A 27,443-nucleotide genomic window follows, 5' to 3' on the forward strand; every position below is an offset into this window, starting at 1 on the left:
GTCCCTCGGTGGGACGGAGAGAAAAAACTTTCCAGTTTCCAGTCCTAAGGGAATATTAAAGCTCCTTTCAAGGGGATAACGTTCAAGAGTGACTTAAGACTGCTGGTTCCATTGCCTCTCAGTTTATTAGCAGACAGTAAAACTATTTATCTGGGATTAGTGAATAAGAGACCTCTCAATCACTGATTTGATTAACTAAAAGAAAAATGATCAAAAGCTTCAGAGTGGCCAATCTAACCACCCAGCCCCCACACCACTGTGGTCAAAGTGGTATTTTCTCTAAACAGCATTCCACACTTTTAAATACCCCAAAGACGTGCACGTGCCTGTACTCTAAATGTTGCTAAGTAGCATTAAGACTCCCATTGGCCTTTATGTAAAGTTCAGAAGGAATTGTAGCAATCCAGTATGTAGGCTTTGAATTGTTGAATAAATATGTTAATTTACTCCATTTAGAATGAACTGCTAAAATGGCTCTTGGTTTTACAGTAACCCATTTTAGTCTGTAGCACAAATACAGTATGTTCAATGTATGCTTATTGTTTACACTGATATTCACATTTACTGTATATTTCCTGACCTGTTTAGGTCTACTGTGCTCCATCACTGGTACATGTGGGCGTACCAGAATTACACAATTAGTACTTGCATAAATGACCTTTCAGGAAGATAATCAGGAATGTTTCAACTGAGCTAAAGGGGGCAAATGTTTATTCTCCATTTGCAAGGCTGTGATATTTTTCCCCCACACGATAGTGATTCAGGATATTAATGCATGACAAGATTACGCCCTGGTCATCAGAGGTCTTTCATCAGTGAAGACGCTTTCAGAAACAACTAATCTAAGTCTACAGATGAAAACCATGGAAACCAACCCAACAAATGGTCTCCTGCAACTGTAGGTTTAATGTTGGAGAAAGTTAGTGACCTTATCCAAACAGGGTTTCTTCTGTGCGGATAATGAACTTAAATTACTTATTTTAACCACATTATGATAATCATGTGACAAACCTGAGAAACAGCGGTTTATCTCAAAAACAAGTTAAGAGTGGGGTGTCTTGCTTAAGATCACTGTACGAATGCAAATGCATATCAATGCAGTGGGGAATCACCTCAGATCTTTGAGACATATGTATCTGACCTTTAAACTAATTTATTGCAGGAAGGATATTTGTTCAAGTAGATATAAAATGGTAGATTATACAATGAGATGCAAAAATGTTCCCTGTCTGTGACTGCAAGGTCTGCAAATAAATGAGGATCAAAAACTTTGTCTGGTTAAAGCAGTTCCAAAACACTGATCTTCTGAGTCTTCTACACATGTAAAAGATGGCCAAGATGGTGTATTTACTACTACTATCTGTCAGTCTACTATTGAAGTTTTATTTTAGCATTATCTAATATCACTGAAGGTGGATATGAAGTAAAATGCCCCAATGTCTGCTTGTTTCATTTCCTTTGTAAACAATACAGGAGACTGCACATCTGTCACCCTACATAATCATTAACTCAGGCTTTCACAGCATGTAAAATATTTGCTGTCAACACCAGGTTTTAGCAGTATGACACTGAGAAAAAAGGTCTTGATTTCCTTCATTTACCTCATAGTAGACACATTTTATCTTCTTAATTTGAAATGTAACTGAACTGAAACTGAAAAACTAAAATTGCCCTTTATGTGATTTGCCAGCACTGTGCTGAGTTTGCTGATATATAATATCCTAGAGTTGTTTCTCTTAGATGATACAATTAATTTCAAATATGCTTGAACTATGAGTTTTGAGCTCTGTTAAATTTTTAATGCTCTGTTCAAAGATGGGTGGGATCACCCCCATCTTAGATATCAACTGAAAAGTCCTGTGACTACCTCTTGCATTATTGTGACACTATTGCGTTGACAAAATCTGTCCACAGACAGAGATACATACATTAACACCTGCCAAAGTACTCACAGCAGCCTCTATGGTAGTGCCCGCTACCATAAGCAGAGGTAGCGTGGGTGCATGGGTGCCGGCAACCCAGACTAGTAGGGGGCCCACTATATGGGCCATGTTTAGCTTAGTTCATTGTCATGAACACAGACGAGCAACAGCGGTACTTGACGCAGCACGACAAAATAAGAGCGTTTTGCCTGCCAGATTTTGCTGATATGTTTAGATTTTGTTGATTTGTTGATTAGTGCTTGCTTCTACTATGATTAGTAGTTAAAATGTTTATTTTTTGTCTGATTTAACTGTGTTTATTGTTGATATACGATCGGAAGTCTGTACTGGGTATTTTATTTTGTAAATTGACCAAATTGTCTGCCGTTTCTGTGTCTCACTTCCTGCCCGGTTCATCTGCTCTGTGCTGCTTGACGCTGGGACACTTCTTGGACGCACTGCAGCGCTTCTGGTGTGAGCACAGACATTTAGTTGAATGATGGCGATCAGCTCTGGCAACAGCGACGCAGACGGACTCAGTGGACTTTCGGAGTGAGTCCGGGGTCATGTAAACTTTTTAAATTACTTGGTAGCAGGTGGGCCCAGTGATGAAGCTCGGCCCCCACTGTGCTGAGAGTCTAGCTCCGCCCCTCCTGCTACAGTAGGTGTCTCCAGGACCACCTTTCGCCATGATGACAGAAAAAAACAAACACACACAGGCACACACACACAAACACACTTTCACCTAATGACAGGAATGACTGAAACCAGTGATCCACGATTTAAAACGAATGTGGGGTAAGAGCATAAAGTGGGGGCGGGAGCCAGTGGCCCCTTCCCTATTTCTAACCCCCCTTTGTTCGGACCCATCTTTGAACTTGGCCCTCATTCTTCACTACACACCTGTAAAGTTTCAGGACTGCATCTTGGTTGTGATGTCACTTAGACAATATCTGTCCACAGACTCACAGGATCACACTTTGCCATGATGACAAGCAAACAGTCTCACAAGGTAAAAACAATAGCCTACCAGCCACACTCTGCAGCGGCTGGTAAAAATTAACCAGTCACTTAGATATGTGTGTAATCATTTATTTGGATCAGTGGGTAAAGTGCACTGTTTGTACTGTACAAAGGAACATGTTTCACAAGGATGATGAGCAGACATCTGTTTGTAGCTACAGCTGCTCGACCTAAAGACCCCTTAATAGATTAACACAGGTATCCAACGAAGGTTAAAATCAAGGGCAACTGGACTTGGTTGAAGATACTGGAAGACGTTTCGTCCCTCATCCAAAGGACTTCTTCAGTTCTAACTGACTGGCTGACTCCAGTATCTTCAACCAAGTCCAGTTGCCCTTGATTTTAACCTCTGTTGGATAACTATGACCTGGATGACTGAGAATCTTCATAGACATTAACACAGGTAATTGCTCTCAGCAGGAATGAGACTTAATTGAGTCTTGGTTTGATCTTAGATCAGATAAGAATAGCACTGGAAGATGTTATCCTTCTCTGAATGTAGGACTCATTGAAACAAATCATTCTGGAGGTGTGATGGTAGCATGAAATTGTAACAAATATGGAGAAAATTAAGGCAATTTCCCTGCTGCTTAAACATAAATGTTGATGGGAACATTACTGTTCAGCTGATTTAAAGAGTCTGTGGGCCTAATGATGAAAAAGTCTTTAGTTCAAATTCAATATAGTTAAGAGAAAACTTTCTTTGCTAATATTTTTACTGGCAGTTGTTTAAAAAATCTATATTTTGGGAAATACACTTTACACTTACTTGTCTGGTAGAGATGATTGATAACACATATCTGTCCTTCAATATAAGGCTACAGACAGCAGTCTATCTTAGCTTAGCACTGGAAAATTGGCACTTACAAGATATAACAAGTTAATTAGTGACCTTTAGAGGTGATGGTGTGTGGATTTTGTTAGTTTTACACAGAGCTAGGCAACCTGTTTCCGGTCTTTGTGCTAAGCTAAGCTAACCAGCTAATATTTATTGTGGTATTCACCTTAGTTTAACTCTCTGCCAGAAAGCACATTCCCAGCTGTTGAAGAAATGAGACAGTGTTCAGTGTTATGGCTCCTTCCAGTCACTCCTATGTATGAGGTAGAGAGGCACTGAACAGGCCAAAGGAAAGGGACTGCTACTGAGAGCTTTAAGGAGCTGGAACAAAGGAAAGAACAACGCTTTGTGTTCTGACCTTGGACCAAAGTTAATTTGTCACTGTTGTCATCGCAAAGATAAAAGGGTACAGAGTGCATCGGAGTCTTTTGAGGCAAGTAGAGAATGTAGACAATCATAAGTCACCAGTGTAGGGGAGAGAGGCCAAGTCTGCTGTGCTCTATTTGTGTGACTGATGGATTGACTATTGGGCCACATTAGAAGTAATTTATATAAATTTTTTATTATTTGGACACTACATTAGATCATTAGAAGGGATCACTAATGGAAAATATAAGCAGATACAGGATATAGTATGGTTCCCCCACCCTCATGTAGGCAACTGCATAATGAAGTAGGTATGTGGATTGTAATTATTACATTTTATTCTAATTATTATGAAGAAAATGATGATGAGGTGAAGATGGGCAAACTTTAAGCTATTCCAAGTTGATATAGAATTATAATAAAGAACGATAAAAAAATGTATGATTCCACTTATTTTGCTAATTAAATTATATATAAACACAAGGTCAACAGCTTGTGATTTTAAGTAAACTGAAATAGGCCTATATGATATATTTCCACATAGGCTACACATCATATGTGTTTCTCACCTGTCCAAAACTTTTAACAGCACAACAACGCATTATTATTGTGTGGCATTTTATTTTAGTGTGAACTTAGATTGTGTGAACTATGGCCTAATTAAAGACAAGCTAGTCATTTTGGGATCATACTAGACTTTTTCTGTGTTTTGGTTCAGCCTATTTGGATCAGGGGTTGTGCCTTTACAGATCCGTTAAGGTTTAGGGTGGTTGGGGTGGTTTTTTAGCTGAAACAAAACCACTGTTTTTGAAATGCCCACTCCAAAGTCCTTTATTCGTGTCTGCTTTTAACTCTGCCCCACTTTGGCCGCCCGCAACGCAGGCCAGCCCAATAGCTACCACAAACAACATGACCGACTATGAAGCCGCAACCGCCTTCCTCGGGGAATGGGGACGTTTCCAGCAGCAGGTGTTTTTCCTCCTCTGTCTGAGCATCATCCCTAACGGTTTCACCGGCCTGTCTATCGTGTTCCTCGCCGACACGCCGCACCACCGCTGCCTCATTCCCGCGTACGCCAACCTCACCGCCGCATGGAAGAACAGCAGCATCCCGCTGGAGGAGGAGAGCCACGGCGGCGCTTTGGTGCCGAGCAAGTGCACCAGGTACAAAACTGAAGACATCCTGAGTTTCTCGGAGAGAGGCTTGCTGCCCGGCGTTGATGTCAACCTGTCTAATGTGGCAACAGAAGGCTGCTTGGACGGGTGGGAGTATGACCAGAGCGTGTACATTTCTACAATCACGTCCGAGGTTTGTCTGCGCTGTTCCTAAATTTAGCGGATGATGCTCCATCGCTGGCGTTACAGTCTATAGGAAGTTACTGAGTATAAAGCCACAGGCAACACATAGGCTATAGCATGAGCCACATTTGTCAAATAGCAACAAAAAAAGCCTCACCATTTGCAGATATTAAACTTTTGCTATTCCATGTTACTTTGCGTAAGTTAACACAGGTGTTTCTAATATTTTGTCCTCATTGGACATAATAATGAAGACACAAACAACACCAGAAAATGAAGCCATAAAATGACCATATATTTGAATTAAGAACAGTCTCAATACATTATAAAATCTGAATGTATCTATTTTATTTTATTATAGGCCTATGCCTATATTATTGTGCTAGTTTTTTTGACTTTCTAAGAAATTGCAACTGCAGGATTCAACACTTTTTGTGTACAATGACCTTGGTGCTGCATGTGTGTGTGTGTGTTTGCAGTGGGACCTGGTGTGTGATGACAGTTGGAAGAACCCGCTGACTTCTTCTCTCTTCTTCTGTGGAGTTCTCACTGGCTCCTTCATTTCGGGACAGCTCTCTGACAGGTTATGGACAAAAGATAAACCTTAATTTTATTTCAAAATGTACATGTCACTCATCACCACAACCAGTTTTCTGCATAAACAAAAATCCACGCATGTGGTAAGATAATGTAGTTCAGCATGTCCTTCGTTCGCACTGGCAATGAATAGATCTTTTACTGATTTATATGTTAAGATTTTGACTTAAAAAATCCTGTACAACTCAACACTCCAACAATAGCAGTAATTTACAACAAGAACTTTTTTTTTCTTGGTACAGTTTTCAGTGGAACAGAAAGCAAAATCTGCAAAAGCAACAAAAGCTGCGCAAAGGACATTTCACACCTTTGGTACTTAGTCAGCCTGGAGAAAGAGCTAAAGATCTGGCTCTTTAGCTGCTTTATGTTTGACTCTTCACCAGCTAGTCGCTTACTTTATCTGCCGTTTGGTGCCATGCAGGTAGTGTACAGTGGGTTTATTGGGTGAAAAGAAGCTACCCACTGCTGGTTAATGAGAGCAGTGAGAGTGAACCATACTGTACAGTAGGTTGGTTGACTTTTTACACAGCATGTTTACTTGATCATTTATCTGTGCTTTGTATCATTTTCAGGTATGGGAGAAAAATAGTGTTGTTTGTTACCATGGCGGTACAGACAGTGTTCACACTCATCCAGGTCTTCTCTCCGTCCTGGCCCGTGTTCTGCGCTGTGTTCTTTGTTGTAGGGATGGGACAAATCTCCAATTATGTGGCTGCTTTTGTGCTAGGTACTTTTATTCATCTCTATCCAAATTCAGATCCTATTTAGTTGCTAAATTGTTCACGATACTGCAAACAACACTGTAGTGCATTCCTTGTGTTTTGAATTCATCCCTTTTCTTTTGTGTTTAGGAACAGAGATATTAGGCCAACGAGTACGGACAATTTTCTCTACCGCCGGCGTGAGTCTTTTCTTTGGTGGGGGCTACATGCTTCTGCCGTTATTAGCTTTCTTCATCAGAGACTGGAGGATGCTTCTCCTAGGACTCACCCTGCCCGGCTTCCTCTATGTGCCTCTCTGGTGGTAGGTGGGTTTGTGTTGTCAGTGTGGGTTTTTCTTCTTTTTAATAGTTGATGTAACTTATTTGGTCATCTATGATGTCAGCTGAAATTATTTTTCTGCAATGCTGACAGGTGTAACAGTCCTTACAGTGTAGATTCGGGGTGGCAACCTGAGTTTTCCAGTGTGTTGATCATTCTCAGTTCTTCATGTGTCATTTTTCTCAGTGCCTTTTAACATCTGGCCATGGATAACAGATGTAAAATAGCTGTCTTGGCTGTCAATTAATGAATTGGCATCATTCCTGCAAAAATATCTATCTAGATAGAAGTAGTTTTGCACTATATTAGAGTTGAAACAATTAGTTGAGTAATAAGTTAGTTAGGTTTGACTGAATCAATTTATCAACATCTATTTTGACAACTCATTGTTTAAGTCATATTTTAAACATAAATGCCAAAATCAAATGGTCCCACTTCTTAAATGTGAATCTTTATCTAGCTTCTTTGAAAAGGAAGTGAACAGTTTTCACGTTTTATACTGTTGGCCAGACAAAACAAGTAATTTGAAGACGTAACCCTAGACTTTGGAAACTTGTGATGGACATTTTCCACTACTTATTTTTTCTTTTTTACAATTTATTGACTAAACTAATAAAATAATTGGCAGATTAATCGCTAATAAAAATAATAATTTGTTGCATTTTAAAGTTTGATATGCGACATTTTTCTTATGAATAAATAAATATGCATTGATTGAGCCACTATGTATTGCCAGTCTTATAACCACAACAGCATCAGCCTATAGCAACGTAATGAAAGCTTTACAGCAAGTGTTAGGTAGGTTTTACTTTTATGGAGGCACCCATTTTAGTATTATAAGAAATGCCTCAATTGTACTTTTTCTGTACAGTATGTTTTCCTCTGTTCCAGGGTACTGAACCTCTGTCTCTCTCTGTCCCCTCTATTGTGTAATGAGGCAGGTACATCCCAGAGTCTCCTCGGTGGCTGCTCTCTCAGGGAAGAGTGGAAGAGGCTGAGGCCATAGTGAGAGATGCTGCTAAGAGGAATAATGTTGAGGCTCCACAGACCATTTTTACACAAGCTGAGGTAAGTTTATGAGTTAGTTTTTATTTTTAACATGATAACAAACGACACCTGTCTCAAAGGTTCTCTATGGTCCTTAACAGGTAAGATCTCACTGAAAAACTTGCTTATGTAAGTGCAAAAACGGCAAGATGCTGGGCACTTTCCTGTCTCTTGTGGTAACCAGATGTAGGTGTACAGTACAGTAGAGTGTACATAGGTTATTGAAGTTATTGGGGGGAAGGGAGAGGGAGGGAGAGAGTTAAATCTCTTTTCAGATTGCTTCCAGTGACTGCTTCTCAGAGTTTGGTTTATGGTGGAATTACTGAAGACCTGTCTTATTTTTTAAACATGTGTTTGGGAGGACAATGTGGTTCTATTTCTCAGCATTCCTTATAAATGTGACTATAGCTTTAAAGTTACTTTACGTCTGTTGAAACTGGGTTCGACTGTACCTGCTTGAAGATGATTTCTGGCTGTCCAGCTCTTCCAGCTCTCCTGTTTACAGACAAAGCTCAAAAGACCAAGGTCAGTCAAGGGCTTTGACGTCATGGGAACAGCAACCCAAATCCATGACTGTAATTATAAACAGAATATGCAAAAAGATTTTAAATACAGATACTGGGCAATGGTGTATGGATAATGTAAATATGTTCCTTTTATTAAGCTGTAGGCTACTGACAGGCTTTGGAAGGGTTATCAATTAAGTCCAATACATTACAGAGAATATCAGAAATATGAAATTTGTTGTTTGTTTGTTTCAAGTAAACAGCATTGTACTGCAATAGGCCTACAGTTAGTCTAAAACACCGCTGCTTGTCTTTTAACTGGAAACATTTTAAGATCTGTTTGTTTTTAAATCACTAAATGGGCTGGCACCTCATTACATTCCAGACCTTGTACAAGTCTACACTCCCTCGTGGCTGCTATTCAGCAGTAGCCCCTAAACCAGTGGTCGGCAAGAGGCGGCCTGCGGGCCAGAACCGGCCCACCAGCTATAATATTTGGCCCACGGCCAGATTGCTTTGATAGCAGAACAATAATAAATAAATAAATTGATAGCGGCTGGTGCTGAAATAGATATCAGTCATGACAGATACAGTTACTCACACAATCACTTTCTCTTAAGTGATGTGGCAGCAATGCTTTATGTTGAGTTTATTGAAAGCTTTTACTTTGAAGAGTTCAAAAGAGTCTCTTGTTTGCTTGACACACCTCTGGGAAGAATGTAGAAAGTTGCGCTGCGGAGAGCCCTCAGTTGCAGTAGTGCATGGATCATGCGTAATATTCATCCAGCCAATGATCACGAACCGTTAACAGCCTGTCAGAACCGGAGAGGGAGTGGGGCGGACCACTGACAGGAGATCGCGGGGCAACTGGCCCGCTGCGGTCGGTCAGTGATTGTTTCCTCTGGCGGGATGAAGTCTGACGCTCCGCATGATCCACGATAAGATTAATGTCAATAAAGCATGCTGTCAATATTTTAGAGACCCCCCAAAATATCACAAATCATGCTTTTAGGGGAGCTGATGTCTTATTAGGGGGAGCTAAGCTCTCCTGGTTCTGCTAGTTCGCACCCTGAATTTCCTCAGGGAAATGAAAATAAGCGTCCATGAATTCGGATCAAAGGCCGGGCGCACACACTCTGCAGCACGTGCCTTATTGTGAGCGTGTGAAAAAGTGTGCTAATAATCAAGTTATAAGGGGGAAAAATAAAAACAGTTAATTGGAATTGATCTTCCAATCTTCTTAACAGGAGTCCCCTACTGAGCTAAACATGCACATGAGTATACAGGGATTTGAAATAATTTGACTTTATTCTGGCCCGCCATTTAATGGCTTAAAAGAAATTTAGCCTGACTTAATTGCAGACCCCTGACCTAAACTATGGAATAAGCTACCTCCACAAGTCGAAATGGCTCCCATCATTGAAACTTATAAAACTTGTCTGAAAATGTACTTTTATTCCCTGGCTTTTAATCCATCATGAGAGCTTTGTGGTCTTTTGTTGTTGCCTTTAAATAATTCCTGATGCATTGGTTTGTGTGTTGTCAATGCTTTTATGTGTTCTATGTGTTTTGAATGTTTTATGATTGATTCCTTGTGAAGCACTTTGTAAGCCTTGTTTTTAAATTTTCTATATAAATAAAAATGAATTGGATAGTCAAAATTGGAACAAAGTCGGTAAATGATTAGGAATTTGGCTTTCATTTGGCATCCAACTCTCAACCGCAAGACAGATTTCTTTTATTTATGAAAATCTCCCACAATTACAAAATGAACTCCACTTTGGTCAAATGACTCATTTATGTACCAACACGAAGCTCTAATTAGTAATTTGAACATAAACAATTTTAATACGAATCCCTTTGATTTGCTTTTAAAGATAAACTATATAATGGTGACATTGTTTTTTAATAGCCTCAAACCTTGCTTGGTTTTCTGCAATTTCATGTTACTTATCAGCATACATGTACACCAATACATCTGCAGTAAGTTAACTTTGCCTGATTTCTCAGTCTAGATCAGTATTTCTGCCCCCACATTTTTTCATTGCACATTTGCCTCAATTAATCCTGATCCAGGTGTTTGGGTACGATATGTGAACATGTGTACATGAATGTGTTCACTCAGCAAGGGGCCATGTGTTCAGCTTCTCTCTAATGAAAATGATTTCCAGAGTGATGGCTCTGCTTGTAAAGTGTTTGTTGTTCCACGTGCTCTGCTGCCCCACAGAAAGAACTTCAATCTGAGAGCAGGAAGCCCCACAACATCTGTGACCTGCTTCGTTCTCGAAACATCCGCTGGATCTCTGTCACGCTGTGGCTGGTCTGGTGAGTCCCTGCTGTCCCATCTGACCTTCACATTCAGCACAGTGACCCCGCATGCACAACTCGAACACCTAAACACACGCATGCAGACATGCATTTGTTACGCTTTAAAAAACGCACATACATGCACACACAGTTTCAGCCTGTTCATGCACCACCTTTAACCACGTCAGCCCATTTCGCTAACAACACATAATGACCTGTCAAGTGCTGTGAAGCCTGCAACCAAGATCAAAATCATGTTTTATGTAACTGCACAGTATGGCTCTATTTATCCTGTTATCATTTCCTTGCTCCGTCTGAAAACAGATGCAGTTTGATTTTTGGTTGCTTTAGAAACAGTTTCATTAAGTCTTTTGAAAAAAAAATCATGAGCTAATCATAGCAAGGGGATAAGCTCTAAGTTGCATGTTGTGTTTTCTACAGTTGAAGAACTTCCATGGTCCACCATCCAAAGAATCAAGGATGCAAAAGCGAAATGTTCTTCTCATTTAATGTCTGTCATTACAGCTCAAGGTTTTTATTCTTTTAGTACAGTTAACTGCCATGTAAATCTCTCCCCTTGTGACAATTCTGCCTCTTCTGAAAATAACTATCTTAACTTTCTGCACACAGATATTCCTGTTAAGTAGTCTTCTTATATTCTCTATACTAGTCCTTAAAAGTATCAGTTTAGACATTGATATATCCACAGTGGCTGAACGGAGTGTTATCTGATTGATTGTTATCAAGAGACACACTTGCTGGGAACATTAGCCTATCACCACATTGTTTTGACCAACGCTATTGCTTTTATATATACAGACAAAGAAGACTGATAAAACTAGTCGTGGGCACACGTGACATCATGTTTCTGACTACACTGCTATGTCATACCGTAAAGCTACACAGCATAATAAACATCTTTTAGTTAGTTATAGAGGGTATGCGTTGATGTCACCTCACCTCAACACGCTGGACTGAGTGGCAAAACATCTGTTACATCTGTTTAGCAAACTGGGAGTAAAAAAAGTTATTATTTGCTCAAATTAAAGTCAGTTGGACTTGACAGTGATCCTAGCTGCTTACCAAAGAACCAGTGGTCCAGCTCTTTCCCATTTTAGATGTGTTGTTTGTGTTTTAGCTGATTCAAGCTAACACTGCTGCTTGTCTTTCTGCCACTCAGTGAGCGTAACTGCGTTCTGTGACATCATGCGCATACCCTATATTTATGCTTAACAATTATCCCCACAGGAACACCGTGACCATTGCCTACTTTGCCCTGTCCCTGAACACGGCGAACCTTCATGGTAACGCGTACTTCAACTGTTTCCTATCAGCTGTGGTAGAGATGCCAGCCTACACTTTGTCATGGGTTATGTTTCGCTGGTGTTCCAGACGACTGAGTCTTTTTGCAACCCTCTTCATGGGAGGATTGTTTCTACTCTTCATACAGCTCATACCATCAAGTATGACATTTCACTGTGCAACCTTCTAACATTTGATTAATATAAGCTTAATTTCTGCCATTCTCTCGTTTGTTTATGTAAGATTATTATATTGCATGTAAGAAGGAACATTTAGTTTAATTGCTCATATGAAAGCAGATTCAGACATGCGTATATATCCTTTAACTAACTTAACTTTAGACATTCTCATTTGAATCCACCACGCAGAATTAGTTTGAATGTTCAGCAAATTTAACTAACTTGCATGTAAACTCTAATAATTGAATGCTTTATTCCCCCTAGACCAGATTTCTCTAGCCATAACACTTGAGATGATGGGGAAGTTTGCAGTGACGACAGCATTTGCTATCTTGTACGCGTACACAGCAGAACTCTACCCAACCGTACTGAGGAATACAGCTGTGGGCACTTGCTCCATGGCCTCCAGAATAGGCAGCATCATTGCCCCATACTTCATTTACTTAAGTAAGGATGTTCTGTCACTCATTTTCATGAGCTGTTTGTTGGATTATGTGGATTATGTGCGAGCTTGGTAGTACTTAGGCAGGCATCTTACGTGTCCAGCTCACTCTTCATTCTCCTTCAGTTGCATAAAAAAACACCAATGTGCGTCCTGATGATATCTTCTGCATTATCAGAACTGTTAAATTTCCTTTTACTTTACATATACACACATATATTTCATTTTCTCTATCTTGAGCTCCAGATGAGAGCACTCAAACATACAAACCTTTTGTGTCTTTGATTTTCCTGGATCTAACCTCAATGGGTCTTTTTACAAGAACTACTCATTTATGAGATTTAAGAGAGTTTGTGACATTCACCAATTTTCTCATATTTAGAATGTTCTCTTTGGTACAAATGAAATTCACAAGCAGTCCAGACCTGTTTTATAAATCATGTACAGATAGTATCTCTTTCTCCAGAAGAAAAAAATTTGAGTCAAGAATTATGATACCTTAATCTTACCTAAATGCAAGTTTGTGTGAGTTTGGTGAATCAGACTTCTAACATTTACATGAGCAAACCTCACAGAAAAAGAGAATCCTGCCTATACTGTCACTAAGCATCATGCCAACCACAATCTCTGGCATATTTTGACTTTCCCTTGAAGACAAATATAAAATACTACATGTATGATCTTCAAGGACTAATATGAGCATTCATCCATTATCTAAATCGCTTATCCTGTTCAGGGTTATCGGGTGCGAGAGGCCGGCTGCTCTAACACACTGGGACAAACACATTCACACTCGCAGGGAATGTAGAGTTTCCACTTCACCTAACCGGCTTGTTTTTGCACTGTGGGAGAACATGAAAAATCAGAGAGGCCCCAGCCAGATGGGTTGGGCTCAAACCCAGTAGCACTTTTGCTGTCAGACACAAGTAGTAACCACTGAGCTAATACTGTATCCTAACATTATCATTGCCCAATCTTCACTGTTCTTTCGATGCAAACAAGAACGTGCAAAACAGACTTTTAGGTCTAGTTTAGAAACTCTGGTTCCTGGTGGTGGTACCTGAAACCTTTTGGTCGAAAGATGCTTTTTATCTGATTTAGCTCTACTTATTTGCAGCGATGACACTGTTCAAGATTGTGTACAGTTAGATAGGCTTAATAAACCAATGCAATGTCTTCAAAAATGTGTATTAAGCTTTCCAAACTTCCAATCTTGCCTCATCTCATAAAGCTGATGATACACGAGGCAACTTTTTGAGCAATGCTGCTGGGCAATCTTGCTGATGTCAAGTCCGACTATGTTTTGAACAGATAGCGGCGGGGCAGGACGGGTGGCGGAGTGGTGGGGGAAGGGGATTATGGTGGTAATCTTTACTCATTACCATTGACGGCAATTGCCCAGCACCATTGCTCTAAAAGTTGCTCCGTGTATCATCAGCTTAACAGTAATGCCAAGTCATTATAATATGGTGAACTGGTCAACTTCTACATCCATATAATCTCAATTTATAGTGATCAGTTATTTAAAAAAAGCTAAGGCCAGGGCAAGAATATACAAAATTCAACTAAACTCTTAAGAGCCGGTCAGTATAATTCTACTATCTTATAATCTTTACGTGTTGCATAGGCCTATAGTTGATGTTTTAGCAAAACCATAGTAGTAAACAAACAGCCACATCAGAACTATACATCAAATGTTTTTCGGAATGGTTTCACTAACTGACAAGTTTCACTAAATAGCCAACATCAGATGTTACTTTCCAGTCTAAAAGAAACATTCTGAGTTCCACATCAAACCACATTTCTTTAACTGCATGCTACTGTATGTTCAAGTCATCAAAAAGCCCTCAGGGCAGGTCTATATGTTGGACTGAGGGCAGATTGGACACTACAGTGACTCACTGTTGTCTCTTGAGGCTAACATACGATGGACTGGACTAGCAGTTTAGCATGCTTATTTCAGTCGATATCTCTGCAACACAATACATAGACGTCTACATAGAGACTTCTTCAAATTCTGTTTTAAAAAAAATTGGAAAATCACATGTTGCCCTCCCTGAAGAGAGACACAGCGATAGTCGAACAAAGTGGCTCAAAAATTGGTCAAGTTAACCAACAGTCTAGGAGGAGTTATGATGCCAAGGTCTATCTTTTCATATGAAATGTAATTTAAATGTGACAATTTCATTAAAAAAGATATAGAAAATGTTTTTTATTTTTTTTAAAGATATTAAAACAACAACCTAACATGTTTTATTTTATTCAATGTGAATTATTTTTAAAATTATTTTCTTTATTACAACAAGATTTGGTCTTTAGAAAGTATTTTTCCAAAAATGAGCCTTGAAAAAAAAAGGGGGGGGGGGGGGGGGTCATTTTAGAATCAGGGTCGTCTTATATTTGGACCAATACGGTAATATTCTGGCCAAATCTCACAGATTTACATTACATTTATTGATTTAGCTGATGCTTTTATCCAAAGCGACTTACAATTGCTATACATGTCAGAGGTCACACGCCTCTGGAGCAACTAGGGGCCAAGTGTCTTGCTCAGGGACACAATGGTGGATGGGTCACAGTGGGAATCGAACCTGGGTTTCTCATACTAAAGGCAAGTCTTATCCATTGAGCCATTACCACCATAACATTGTACCTTTAAGAAAATCTGCTTTTCTTAAATCTTACTTGCACTAAACACTGTTAGAAACAAGAGGCTAACAAGAAGCTGGTGCCTCTACAGAAACAAAACAACAAAACTCATTAGAACAAAAACATAAAAGCTTAATTAGCACTCAGATCGGATAGAACAGTCGGCTGAAAATCCCAAACTTTCTTTTACGATTTAGTGGATTGGACTGATGCAGCCACATAAAACTACTCTCTCCACCTTTTGTCTTTTTGTTTTTAACTGCTCTATAGTACCATTGTAACCAGGGTTGTTTTTCACCGTCTCCTCCTTTGATGTGTTGCCACAGGAAACTATTCCATTTCACTGCCTTACATCCTCATGGGAACCCTTACAGCTCTGACGGGGTTGCTGAGTCTCCTGCTGCCTGAGAGCTATGGAATGCCTCTGCCCGACACCATCACTCACATGCAACACTTCCCCGGGTAAGACTACTACTACCTGTCATGAAGTTTCCTAGATACCAGCGTTATTGTAGATTTGTATTGGTCATTAATTATTTTTGTATAGTTGAGCTTAGTTTCAGTAAGTTTGTCTGGGTTTGATTTTCTACTGTCATTAAGAAGAATAATCTTGAGTGTTAGTTGATAGAAAACACAGCATTATGTTTATTATGTTTAATATGTCATTTGTATGTCATGTGCCAATAGCTAAGATTTTATGTGTAATACTATCATACTCATCTGGTTAAATTGTTGTTCAAGATTTTAAATGATTAACTTTATTGTATGTTTACACACAAGCACAAAAGACAGTTGCCCTTTGATTGTCTTTTTTTTTGTCTACAGCTCAACAGACCATAAAAACATGAGTTACTCAATAAGTAACTTCTGCTCTCCAAGATGTGCACTCATCTGCCCTTTTTTATATCTGCACTCAAGCTTTCACCCACCAGGCCCATTTCTTTCATATTTCTTTTAGCCACAATTATGTGTAACCAATTAAATCACACTATAACAAACCCAACTGAACATGAAGGAACAGTTTGACAATTTGGGATATAAGGATCTTTGCTTTCTTGCTTAGAGTTTAATGAGAAGATCGATACCACTCTTATGTCTGTACACTTACTGCAAATTTCTATTTTGCTACATAATTTTTTGTATGGATTAAAAAAACTGGGTAAACTATATTAATTAGTGAGCTTAAGAGGTGCTGGTAAGTGGATTTTGTTGCCTTCCAACAGTGCCAGGCTAGCAGTTTCCTCCTGTTTCCAGTGTTTTTGCTAAGCTAAGAAAACTGGCTGCTGACTCCAGCTTTATATTTAACGGACAGATATAAGAGTGGTATTGATCTTCTAATCTAATTTTCCAACAGAAAGCAAATAAGCATATTTCCCAAAATGGTGTTTCTTTTAAAAAGATAAAGAAAAAAACCCAAAGTAGATTCCAATGAATATACAACACATTGCAGTAAAAGATGCTTTAGACACATCACTGTTTGTAACTTGGTCAAAAATATAGTAGTTTTATGGAAGTTTTTTTGGTGACACGGTCATTTAGTAAATTACATTCCTGCACCTAGCGAGTTCAGCTTCCACAACCTACACTGTATCTCTGTCAGATGCTGCTTTCATTTATCAGCCAGCCACCCTGACTCAACACAATTTAAGTAAAATGGTTTATTCATACGCCACTTTATTAGAGATTTAAAAGTAGACAGGGCATCTGATTTAAAAAAATGTTTGCCATGTATTTTGGGCCCAGCATATGGTGTTCTAGATTAGAACTACATTAAGTTTAAAAACCCAACAGAAATGTTTGGTGTCTGTGTTCTGTGAATCATTACTGTAACTGTATCCCTGTGTTGTTTTTTTTTTACTCTAGATGTTGTCAAAAGACACCGTATACACTCACACACACTGAAGACGGGGACAACACTGCTGAAAGGAAGTCTTGTGTTGCCCTTTGAACAAGGAGCAGCAATGACATCTGGCCTGAGGCGAATAACTGGACAAACATCATGTCTCCGTCCATGTGGTCAGTGGATTTGTGAAATTATGTGACTTCAACAGGACCAAGAAACATGGCAGTTATTCAAACAATATAATGGTGCTTTAAAATATCTCCACAAAACTGGAGTAATGTTTTCTCTGCAACAGTCTCAAGATACTGTCAAATGAAAAGTGCAGTCTTTGATGCATTATAGATGCTCGGCACCAATGCAACTGTTACCGTACTCACATAGTAATGCTGCTCACTGTAGTGAAGAATGAAAATAGAGTCATTCAAAAAAAAAAAACAGTACATATATACATAAAACAAAGTTTTAATCAGAACCAGTAGCCTATTTACAGTTTGATCATACAACTGCACCTTTAGCTTCACATTTCACACTTCTAGTGAATATTTCATATACATCTTTGTGATTCAAGATAACATGCTCATGTATAACTCAAGCTTTAAATTCTAATTTCAATTCTTACTAAAAGGTGATTAAATCCACTTGTAGTGACTGAAATTTACTGATAAACATTTTGATTAAGAATTTAGGTAAGTAAACAGTAGGAGTGATACTCAGTAACAATATTTATTATAACTCATTCATGTAAGTTGTAAGAGTTGACTTTCAAGGAGCACCACAGGTTTTGAATGTTCTTTTCTGGTGATGAATGGGCACTTTATGCTGTTGGGATAAAAGACAAACAAACAAACCTCATTTGGTTTAGTGTTCAGCTAAGAAGAAAAGTGAAAAAGCTGCAATGTTTGAATACTTTTTCACTGCTACCAACTTCATTATCATCATCAAGAACAGGTGTGTTTATTGCAAAGAATGATTGACATTGATGATTGGTTTTGGTGGGTATATTAAAAAAAATTATCTGTGACATCTCTTTGTTGCTCCTTTCTTGTGTGAACATCCAATATGAGGTGGGTCTGTATGGGGAAAAAGCTCATGCACACACTAAAGGTAATATATTTTACACATTTTGGTGGTTTAAGTACAACAACTATGTAGTTTATTCATCTATGGTGACTGTAATTCCTTATGCAAAGAAATACCACTATCCTAACATAAACTGGACAAAATATAAGTACAAATAAAGAAGACACTCATACATACAGCATTTTGGTTGTTATAGTCTTATAACAAAACATTACTTAAAAAGTTGTATCTTCTCAAAATGATCACTTTCTTCTTACAATAGTTCAGAATTTCTTCTCAAAATCTATTAACAATCTAATGGTATTTCTTCTTCAGCAATGGTCCCAAGCCTGCAGGTTGTCAAACATGCAACTTTTTAAAATCCACATTTGTCCCATGTGTTTAGATGTGGGACAAAACCTGATTGTTAGATAAAAATTACTTTGGAGAACCCGGAACCTCCACAGAGAAAGGACCAGGGCTGAGATTTGAAAGGACCTTCTTGCTTTGAAATGACAGTGATAAAAATATACCGTGTATAGTAAAGATCTAGAAGATGAAGAATGAGTTGAAAATGTATGTAGGAACCCACCTAGGAACCCACCTTTCTCTCTTATGCATCTGTTGTATAGTTTCAGGTAGAGGTCTTCCAAAACTCTCAGGAAGGAAGAGAGTGGCAAAGGCAGACACAACAGCCAGAGTCCCTAATGTAATATAAGGCAGGTACTTAAAGTATATACCTGCACAAGGAGAAAGGGAAATTAGGATGAGTTAGAGACCTGGGTCCTGCATGTACGCAGGTGAATTCATTAGTGTGTACAGAGCATCCAAACTACATATAGGTGAAATCAGATGCATGTGCCATGATAAATCCTGGTTAGACAAATATTAATAATTACTATTTAAGACCAGTTTACTCACTCAGCTGTAACAAAAAAGGTGAAATGCAGCTGCCCACTCTGGAAACAGTAGTGCATGTGCCTGTTGCTGTGTTCCTGAGTACTGTTGGGTAAAGCTCTGCAGTGTAGGCAAACATCAGGGCTGTACCGGTGGTGATACCAAATTTACCCAGCATCTCCAGAGCAACAGATAGATTTGATAAACCTAAAAGGTAGAAATGGTTTGTGTGAGAACAGAATGGAACAAAATAAGAGAAAGAAGTCCACAATCCTCTCTGCAACAGATTAAATGCATGTACTGTTTAGATTATTTTACTCCTGCCTTTACTTGAAGCAGCCATTTTCCCCTGAGCTTTTGTTTAGTCCTCCGCCTACTTTTAAGAGTTCCTAACACACCCGAATCTTGGGCTGAACTTGGGGATAGAGTTGCATCGTGGGTAACGTAAAAGACAACAAAGAATAATGTGTGGAGTAAAAATGGTGATATCTCTGGTTCTGCTGTATAAATTTTTATAAATTTTTTAAAGTGTCCCTTGTGAGTCTGACAGTTTTATAAGAGTATAATGCGAAATTTGTGGAGTATTCTTTTAAGGTCTAAAAAAGTTTGCTTGAATATATGACACTGCTTACTTTGAGGCACCAGTTGAATGAAGTACAGTGACCCTCCGACAAGGAGCAAGATACAGATGGCAGACAGTCGTCTTGGTAGGTATCTCATCACCAGCCAGCTGGAAATGTATGCTGGTACCTCTACAGCTGCTGAGATGAAGCAGCTGATATAAGGATCAGCATGAAGTCGGGATGTGTTCAGGGACAGGGCGAAGTATCCAATACTAAGAGCGAACCTGGGAAGAGAGTGATACAGACAACAGAGATGTTTGAATAGAAATTCGATTTAGAAATGTAAATGTACAGAGTTGAGGTGAAGAACATATAATTAAGTTCTAACAGTGATTAGTTACTGGATGGAAATTTTAATAACGTATACAATAAACATTACCAAAACAAGTAATCACACTAATATAATGTTTAGAGCAAGGACACTGGTCCTCTCCAATAAGTTACCATTGGCAGCCCTCTGACCAGCCATGAGAAATCAGTGCTGCAACTGTTAATAATGCCTAAAACTGAGTTATTTGTTGGGTGACTGAAATGCTCAGAATGGATACTGACCATACCAGGCACAGAATGACAGTTGTGTTTCTCAAGTTTCTTGTCCTCAGCAGGCTGAAGACATTGTAGTGTTCCTTTGGGTGTTTCTTTGTCTCATCAGCCTGCAAGATACAAAACATCAGTCTCGCTAGCAGTTTGTGGTGTTTTAGTCGGTCGTTCTGTCGCACTTTGGACCAGAATGAAATATCTTAACAACTGCTGAAAGAATTGGGAATTTGGTACATGTTCCCTACGGAGTGAATTGTACTTACATGTGCACTGTAATCTTCAAAGATGACCCGTGGAGCCTCAACTTTGTTCTTTGTAGCAGCCTTTCTCACTATGGCCTCGGCCTCCTCCACTCTTCCCTGAGAGAGTAGCCACCGAGGAGATTCCGGGATGAACCTGCCTCATTACACAACAGAGAAACAGAAAGCTTCAGAAGGGGCTTAAAAGACAATGCAGCAAAGAGGGTGATAGCAAGTTTCAATCATTTCTCTACTGAAAGAGCCAAATTACTATTTATGCCCCCTGACAACAGCAAAATCATGACATTTATGTTGCAAGGTAGGGTAAATTTCCCATGAATACATTTCTAGTCCAACCTACCACCAGAGGGTGGGGTAAAGCAGGCCAGGCACAGACAGAGCCAACAGGAGAGATTTCCACGCTCTAAAAAAGTAAGCAAAGAGAGGCAGCATCATGTAGCCGAAAACAAAGCCCAGACCTACACCCATAGATGAGAACAGGACCCGCACATCTCCAGTCAAGATTTCAGTACCTGCACAAAAAGAGAGAAAGAGAAATGCATTACAGGAGTGCAGGTAAAAAGTGAAAATATTTGTGATAAATAGCGATACAGTAAGACACATATATGTACACAATTATTCAAAAGCACTGACTACAATATTAAAGTATTATTTGTTTATAATAGAGCACGAAATGTTCACGTTTACCCAGCACAAAAGCAGATACATAGTTGGAGCACTGTCCCAGACCATTGATGAAGAAGAGGATGGCAAACACCGTCCAAGAAGGTGAAAAGATTTCAGCAAAGGTAAACATTGTCTGGACTGCCATGGTTAAAAAGAGAACAGGCTTTCTCCCAAACCTAGAGTGAGAAGTCAAACAATGAAATAACATTAAATAAATACAAGATTTCAAAAAAGACAAAAGTACTAAGAACATATGCAATGCAGCATTACATGACAAAACACTACAAAACAATGTCACAGAAAGTAACTTAATAATGAAGAAAAGGCTGACTCTTTACACTCGCACTCTAAAAAGGGTGTATTACAGCTTTTAGAAAATGAAGGTTTACAGTAGCCTACAGGCTGCGGAAAAGTACCTGAACTTATAAATCGGACATGTTTTCTTTAGGCAAAAATAGATTAAGGACATCTTCAGTAACAATTAAAAATACTTTTAGATATCAGAATTAGAAAATAGATTTAAAAAATATTGTTCTACACTGTTCAATTAGAGCAAAAGTTCATCAAGCTAAATAAAAAAAAAAGTATTTTTCCAACTGCTGTGTGTATCATTTCATTGTCAGATGGTGTTTTCAGTACCTGTCTGAGAGCTGCCCTGAGAAGAAGGATCCAAAAAGAACTCCCAAGAAGAAAACTGTAGAGGTAAACGGCTGCTTCCACTGCTCACTGCACACCAGGTCAAACTGGAATATCCATGCATGAACAATTGAACAAATCAAATCAAATACATGGACCAGTAATGGACCTATAAGTCCATTTTTCATTTGCCTTTTAGCCCTGTTGGTCCCGACTTCTGAGATAAAATGTGGATCTTTTGCTGCTTCTATGTTCCTCAGCCACTTGGCAACATTGATCACCTGCAGCTTGAATTTATTTCTTTTGGTAGAAACAGCTGAATATGCTTGGATGATGAGTGAATGGGATATTTGGAGGAATATCAGCTTTTATCAACTGAAGACTTCATCATTGCAAAATAAACAAACACTGTTATCTTTCCAATTATACCGTTAATTTGTTTGCATTAAATGATCTATTTATTGCTATTTTCACCTTTAGTGTGATGATTTATTAAGCTTCTCTAAATGAATATTTAAGACAAATACATTTCTTCTAAGAATACCACTGGCCGGATCCCTTCTTCACACCAACACACTATACAGAGATCACTGTGACTTATCACCTATAAAATCCATAGATCTCAATGAAGTTATGAAGCAGCTAAAGTTTTCCACCTGCTCTATTTACTTGATTCTCCCTAACAGAGTCTGTCTTTATTTGTTTTTCAAGCATTATATTAATCATTCACACATTCTCACTGACTTGGACTTTACCCACATTTCTCAAGGATCCCAGTAAGGCTTAATGACTAATTATGTAGTGAAACAGCATTGTATAAAAAGAGAAAATTCCACTGCATCTATACTGATGTTTATACAACTACTTTTATAACTGTAGCCACCAGTTCAGTTGCTATTATTTTTACTATGCTATTAATGATGCTACCTCTACACTATGGCTCAAACTAGACCAACAAACACTCACATGTAGGTACATGTACACATTCACCTCAGAGACTATGGTAGATTGGTAGATGTCTCTGCTGTAGCTCCACCCGTCCACACAGCCCTCCTGCTCCAGGTCGGTGAGGTTGACATCTCTGCCTGGAATGAATCCCTGAGCCGAGAGATTTCTGACCACATCCAGCCTGTACCTGCTGCACCTGCTCAGCTCCTGTTTTCCATTCACCACCTCACAGTCACAATGACACAAACTTTATTTCTGTGGGAAAAAAACCTATCCCTGTACAGTGCCATACTGCGCAAGGAAACTGAAACTGTGAAGCAACAATATGACACTGACAACTGTAAATGGCTCCATATACTCCTTACAGTACCTGTACCTTCATATAAAACCCTGGAATAATAATTCACTATCAATCCCTGAATGAAGTAACACAATAATGATGAAGCCTCTGAGCCCACTGATGAAATACTGCTATATTTTTATATTTTCAGTATGAACTGGGTGTCTGTGGCGACGCGATGCTGGTTAGGTTACTGCTAATGCAAGCTGAAGATTTCCTACTGCAGCTTCACAATAAAAGCATTTCACTGGCAAAACACAAGTTAACTTTCTTTATTAAGTAGTCACAGGAAATGCAATGTGACTGGTACCTTTACTCTAGGAGATGTGTTAAAAAAATTTATTACCTCCAACGGGATGATGGCATTGTGCCAATCTTGGGTCAGGTTGACCTCAGGAACCAGGCAGTGGTGTCTGGGAATGTCGGTCACAAAGACAACAGAGAGAGCACCAAATCCATTGGGAAAGATGCTGGCACAGAGCATGAAGAAGACAATCTGCTGGAAACGTCCCCACTGACCCAGGAACGCTGTGGTATCATCATAATTCTTCATAGTGCCAAATCCAAACTGCGTCCTCCGCAGTCTTTATCTTGTAGACCACTGTTTTCAACTGCAACAGAAAAAAACAAACCCGTCTGCCTTCAACTCACCTGTCAGCTAACCACACCCTGTACTAGATAGAGCATGCACGCCAAGAAAAAAGTGAAAGGGAGGGTTTTCTGTGTTATTTTGTGGGAACTTCTAATTGCGAAAACTCAGCAAACCGTTACTGGAGTGACCAGAAACATGATCTCTGTTTTTGTTTACAATAAGTAATATGATTTGTGCATGTGGAATGTTGAAATGACTATATAGGCCTAACCAGATATGAACTATTGACAAGCCAGGTTGTAAAACCATATTCAGGCCTCATCAAGAACGTAACACTGAGATGACAACTGAGACAGATCGGATGGCTAACGGAAATGGGAAACACCTGGGTCTAAGAGGAGACTAGGAGGAAGTGTACGTGACTAGAGCCCCACAGATCATTTGAGAAGGGTAAAGGTGAAAATAACAAGATGCTTATTAACTGTCAGGGGAAGCAGGAAATTACTGAGTTCTCACAAAAGAGATTAAACACATTTTAAATACTGAACACCAGGAAAAAGCAAACAAACTAATTGGGAAGATATGTAAGTGAGATGGGCCAGAAATATGCAGAGGTCCCAGAGTCTCATGTGTGCAATACAAGTCCAAAAAAAACTAAGTGTTAATGTTAAAACTGTGTGCTGCATAAATTAGCCTACAGATGTTATTGTGCAAAATGTCTACATACACCACTGTGGGCTCATGTTTTTAAACTTCATGGTTATCGTTAATATATTAACGTTAATGTGAAATTTTATGAGTTGCAATCATAGACTGTATATAAAAAGGTTGCAATGTCGTGATCGGGGAGTGATCAAAATCATGAAATTAGCCTATTATAGCCTACTGTTACATGCATATAATAATGTCTTTCTAAGATTCACCGCCATATTTCTCGATTATTCTCCTCTCCGACTTACATATACGTGCAGATCACAGAGTTTAGCTATAAAACTTTAAAAACGGTCAAGCTGCATGAAGGGCCTTCCCAAGCGGTCAGAAATCCTCAGTCACGTGATTGCTTATCTCAACTCAACTAGCGAGCTAACACTGGTTAGCCAGCCAGCAATATTACACTAGTCAATTCACAAACACACTGACACTAACTTAAATGTTACAACTGCAGAGTCACAAACATGAAACCACACCTGTCCGCGGTTCACTGGCTGATGCTGCTGAACCACTTTCTGTAAATGACGGCTGAGATTTTCGTGAAAAACTTCGTTATTTAAATAGTCTGTAAACCGGTTAGCTAGTTGGAGCTTGCTCACTGGGCAAATAACGTTAAATGAAACGCACTACAGAAAACAACCCCCCCAGCAGAGGTCTTCAAAGTGGGAGGCGGCCCAAGATGTTACAGTGACAGGAAGGGAAAATATTACATTATTAGGCCTGCATTAGTTATCAAAAGATCACATAGAATAGGCTAAATGTGCGTGATTTGGTTAAGAAATTATTAGAGAGATAGCTTACTGTCTTTTCCACGTTGCTAGAGTCATAAATTAATAAATACATAAGATTAGACCCTTTTTTATGTATTTGGTGTAGTCTGAAGTTGTGCCAAACAGCATTTATTAGGCTATTTTGGCTCAATTGTTGAGTGTCTATGGGATCAAATTACATTAGGCCTAATTTACTTACTGTAATCCCATGGGTATCCAAATCTCATAGTGTTGCCACCCCTCCCTTAAAATACGGAATCATCCCGTATTTGAGAACTAAATAGTACTAAATAATATGGGTCGCGCTTTTTTACCCGTATTTCCGAGTTGTCTTTATAGCAGCATCCCATGCAAATCATCCCGCCCGCCTTCTGTATAGACTCGCCCGTTTCTGTCACTGATTGGGTAAATAGTCTATGGTAATACTCGCTACCATTGTTGATTTGATTAATACCGTCAGGTTCAAGTCCAGTCGCAGTCAAATAAGGTCGGGTCACAAATTTTTGGCCAGTGTCCTGTGTGGCGCACGGTGGCCTGTCAGACGTGTGACAGCATGCGGAGGCAGTGTTACAATCTAAATAAATCACATTCCTACTGTCATGGGGCTACCACATGCCTTCATTGAAGCCAGCAGTGTTGGTCTTGGCATGCTAAGCTAACCTTAGCTGAGCATTAGCATAGGACGGTTACCCTTAGCATATGGGCTAGCATCAATGGACACATGGCCTGTCATTTCATGTCAGTTCATATAAGTACTGGTCAGAGGAGTTGAAATCATGGTTGGATAAATACAACACATACACAGTTCATTTCAAGTAATTTATTTTAGCTTATGGGATTTACCCAAGGTCATTCAAGTGTTTGTGTTTTATTAACCTGTTCTCCTCATCAAGCAGGGATCTGGGCCAAAGGGGCAAACAGGAAACGATGGAGTGTGGAGTCATTTATAGGGAGAAGACCTGGAATGGTCCAAGTGTGAGCCAGTACAGAGGGGTGTACGGGAGTATCTTAAAGTTGCTCTTTTGAGAAGCTTTTGTTTAGCCGGTAACATTTCATTTCTGATTTTCTAGTTGATTTGTTGTGTGGTGATGTAGCCAGAGATGTGTTTGATGGTTGAGATAACATAATGGTGTTTAATTGATTGTCAATTAACTTTGGTTTGTCTTGTAGGAGGGGCTTCTGGTATAAAGGAAGGAGGCAGAGGCCCCCCTGGAGAGAACAGCTTTGGCCTGGAAGTGCACATGTGCTGGAGCGCAATAGTCAGGGCTGATATAGGTTTTGTTTTGTGTAATCTCAGTTTTTAATGATAATTTTGAATAGTATATACTTAGTTTTCTCATTGTTTGTTTTTGTTAATTTTTGATATATTTTTACAATACCTCACTTGCACAACTGCACTTTCCACGCATCTGGTTTAAAAATAAATTGAAGCACCAGGTGAAGAACTCCATGTCCATGTCTCCTCTTTCCACCATGGGGCTAAACCTTACACCTACATTATGGTATGATTTGTTTTTTAAGGTTGAGGTATACAGTCAGACACATAAGCATTAATTTATAAGAGATAAGATACACATTTAATTATCAAAATATAGTGCCTAGGTGAATAATATGAGCAACTATGTGTTAACCAGTCTATAGAATTGCATCGCAATACTATAGAATTAACAAAAGGCTAAATAAAAAATAAATACATATATATATATATATACTGACCAACCATTAAAATGGTCATAAATTAAATTTAGAAATGTTTGTAGACAGGTTATTAATGTGTGGTTTTAATTGTTTGGATGGTATTACTGCAAGCAATGACAAATATTTTAGCCAAAATCTGTGTTCAGGCCACCCTATTGTAATTACTCAAGTTCATTAGCAATTTCTCATCCTGTGCATCAACAGCCACGTCATAAACATCTCTGCATCCACTAGTTATGTGAAAAGGATATTTTCCAGAATGACCAACAAAGTGACAGCAAGAACAGATTCTCATTAGCTTTTGATCACACTCAACTTTGAGCAGTCTGTACTGTAGCTGTTTG

The 27,443-nt window shown here is 39.0% G+C and overlaps 2 protein-coding genes across 6 annotated transcripts; one reads left to right on the forward strand and one right to left on the reverse strand.

Annotated features, from left to right (window-relative positions):
- The first annotated feature begins 4,556 nt into the window (after positions 1-4,556).
- LOC119895694 (solute carrier family 22 member 5-like) lies at positions 4,557-18,382 on the forward strand. Its single transcript, XM_038708967.1, has 10 exons — positions 4,557-5,457; positions 5,927-6,030; positions 6,617-6,771; positions 6,896-7,067; positions 8,026-8,152; positions 10,865-10,962; positions 12,193-12,407; positions 12,690-12,872; positions 15,843-15,978; positions 17,380-18,382. The coding sequence occupies exons 1-10, from the start codon at positions 5,059-5,061 to the stop codon at positions 17,462-17,464; spliced, it is 1,674 nt and encodes a 557-aa protein (XP_038564895.1). The 5' UTR covers positions 4,557-5,058; the 3' UTR covers positions 17,465-18,382.
- On the reverse strand, positions 18,064-25,688 carry LOC119895693 (solute carrier family 22 member 5-like). 5 transcript variants are annotated; one of them, XM_038708964.1, is made up of 12 exons: positions 25,601-25,688; positions 23,675-23,939; positions 23,031-23,213; positions 22,044-22,147; positions 21,426-21,580; positions 21,079-21,250; positions 20,742-20,874; positions 20,491-20,591; positions 19,948-20,162; positions 19,340-19,522; positions 19,023-19,158; positions 18,064-18,178 (listed from the first exon to the last, which is right to left on the reverse strand). In XM_038708964.1, exons 2-12 carry the CDS (start codon positions 23,879-23,881, stop codon positions 18,097-18,099), a joined length of 1,671 nt encoding a protein of 556 aa, XP_038564892.1. In that variant the 5' UTR covers positions 23,882-23,939; positions 25,601-25,688; the 3' UTR covers positions 18,064-18,096. The 5 variants fall into 5 exon arrangements, with proteins under 5 accessions (XP_038564892.1, XP_038564889.1, XP_038564890.1 ...); XM_038708961.1 differs by having other exon boundaries at positions 19,011-19,158; XM_038708962.1 differs by lacking the exon at positions 25,601-25,688 and adding an exon at positions 25,108-25,204 and having other exon boundaries at positions 19,011-19,158.
- Positions 25,689-27,443: the final 1,755 nt, after the last annotated feature.

The sequence above is a fragment of the Micropterus salmoides genome, unplaced genomic scaffold (assembly GCF_014851395.1).
Source record: "Micropterus salmoides isolate LMB-PRFRI ecotype aquatic unplaced genomic scaffold, ASM1485139v1 Ms_hic_scaffold_9, whole genome shotgun sequence".
Lineage (NCBI taxonomy): Eukaryota > Metazoa > Chordata > Actinopteri > Centrarchiformes > Centrarchidae > Micropterus > Micropterus salmoides.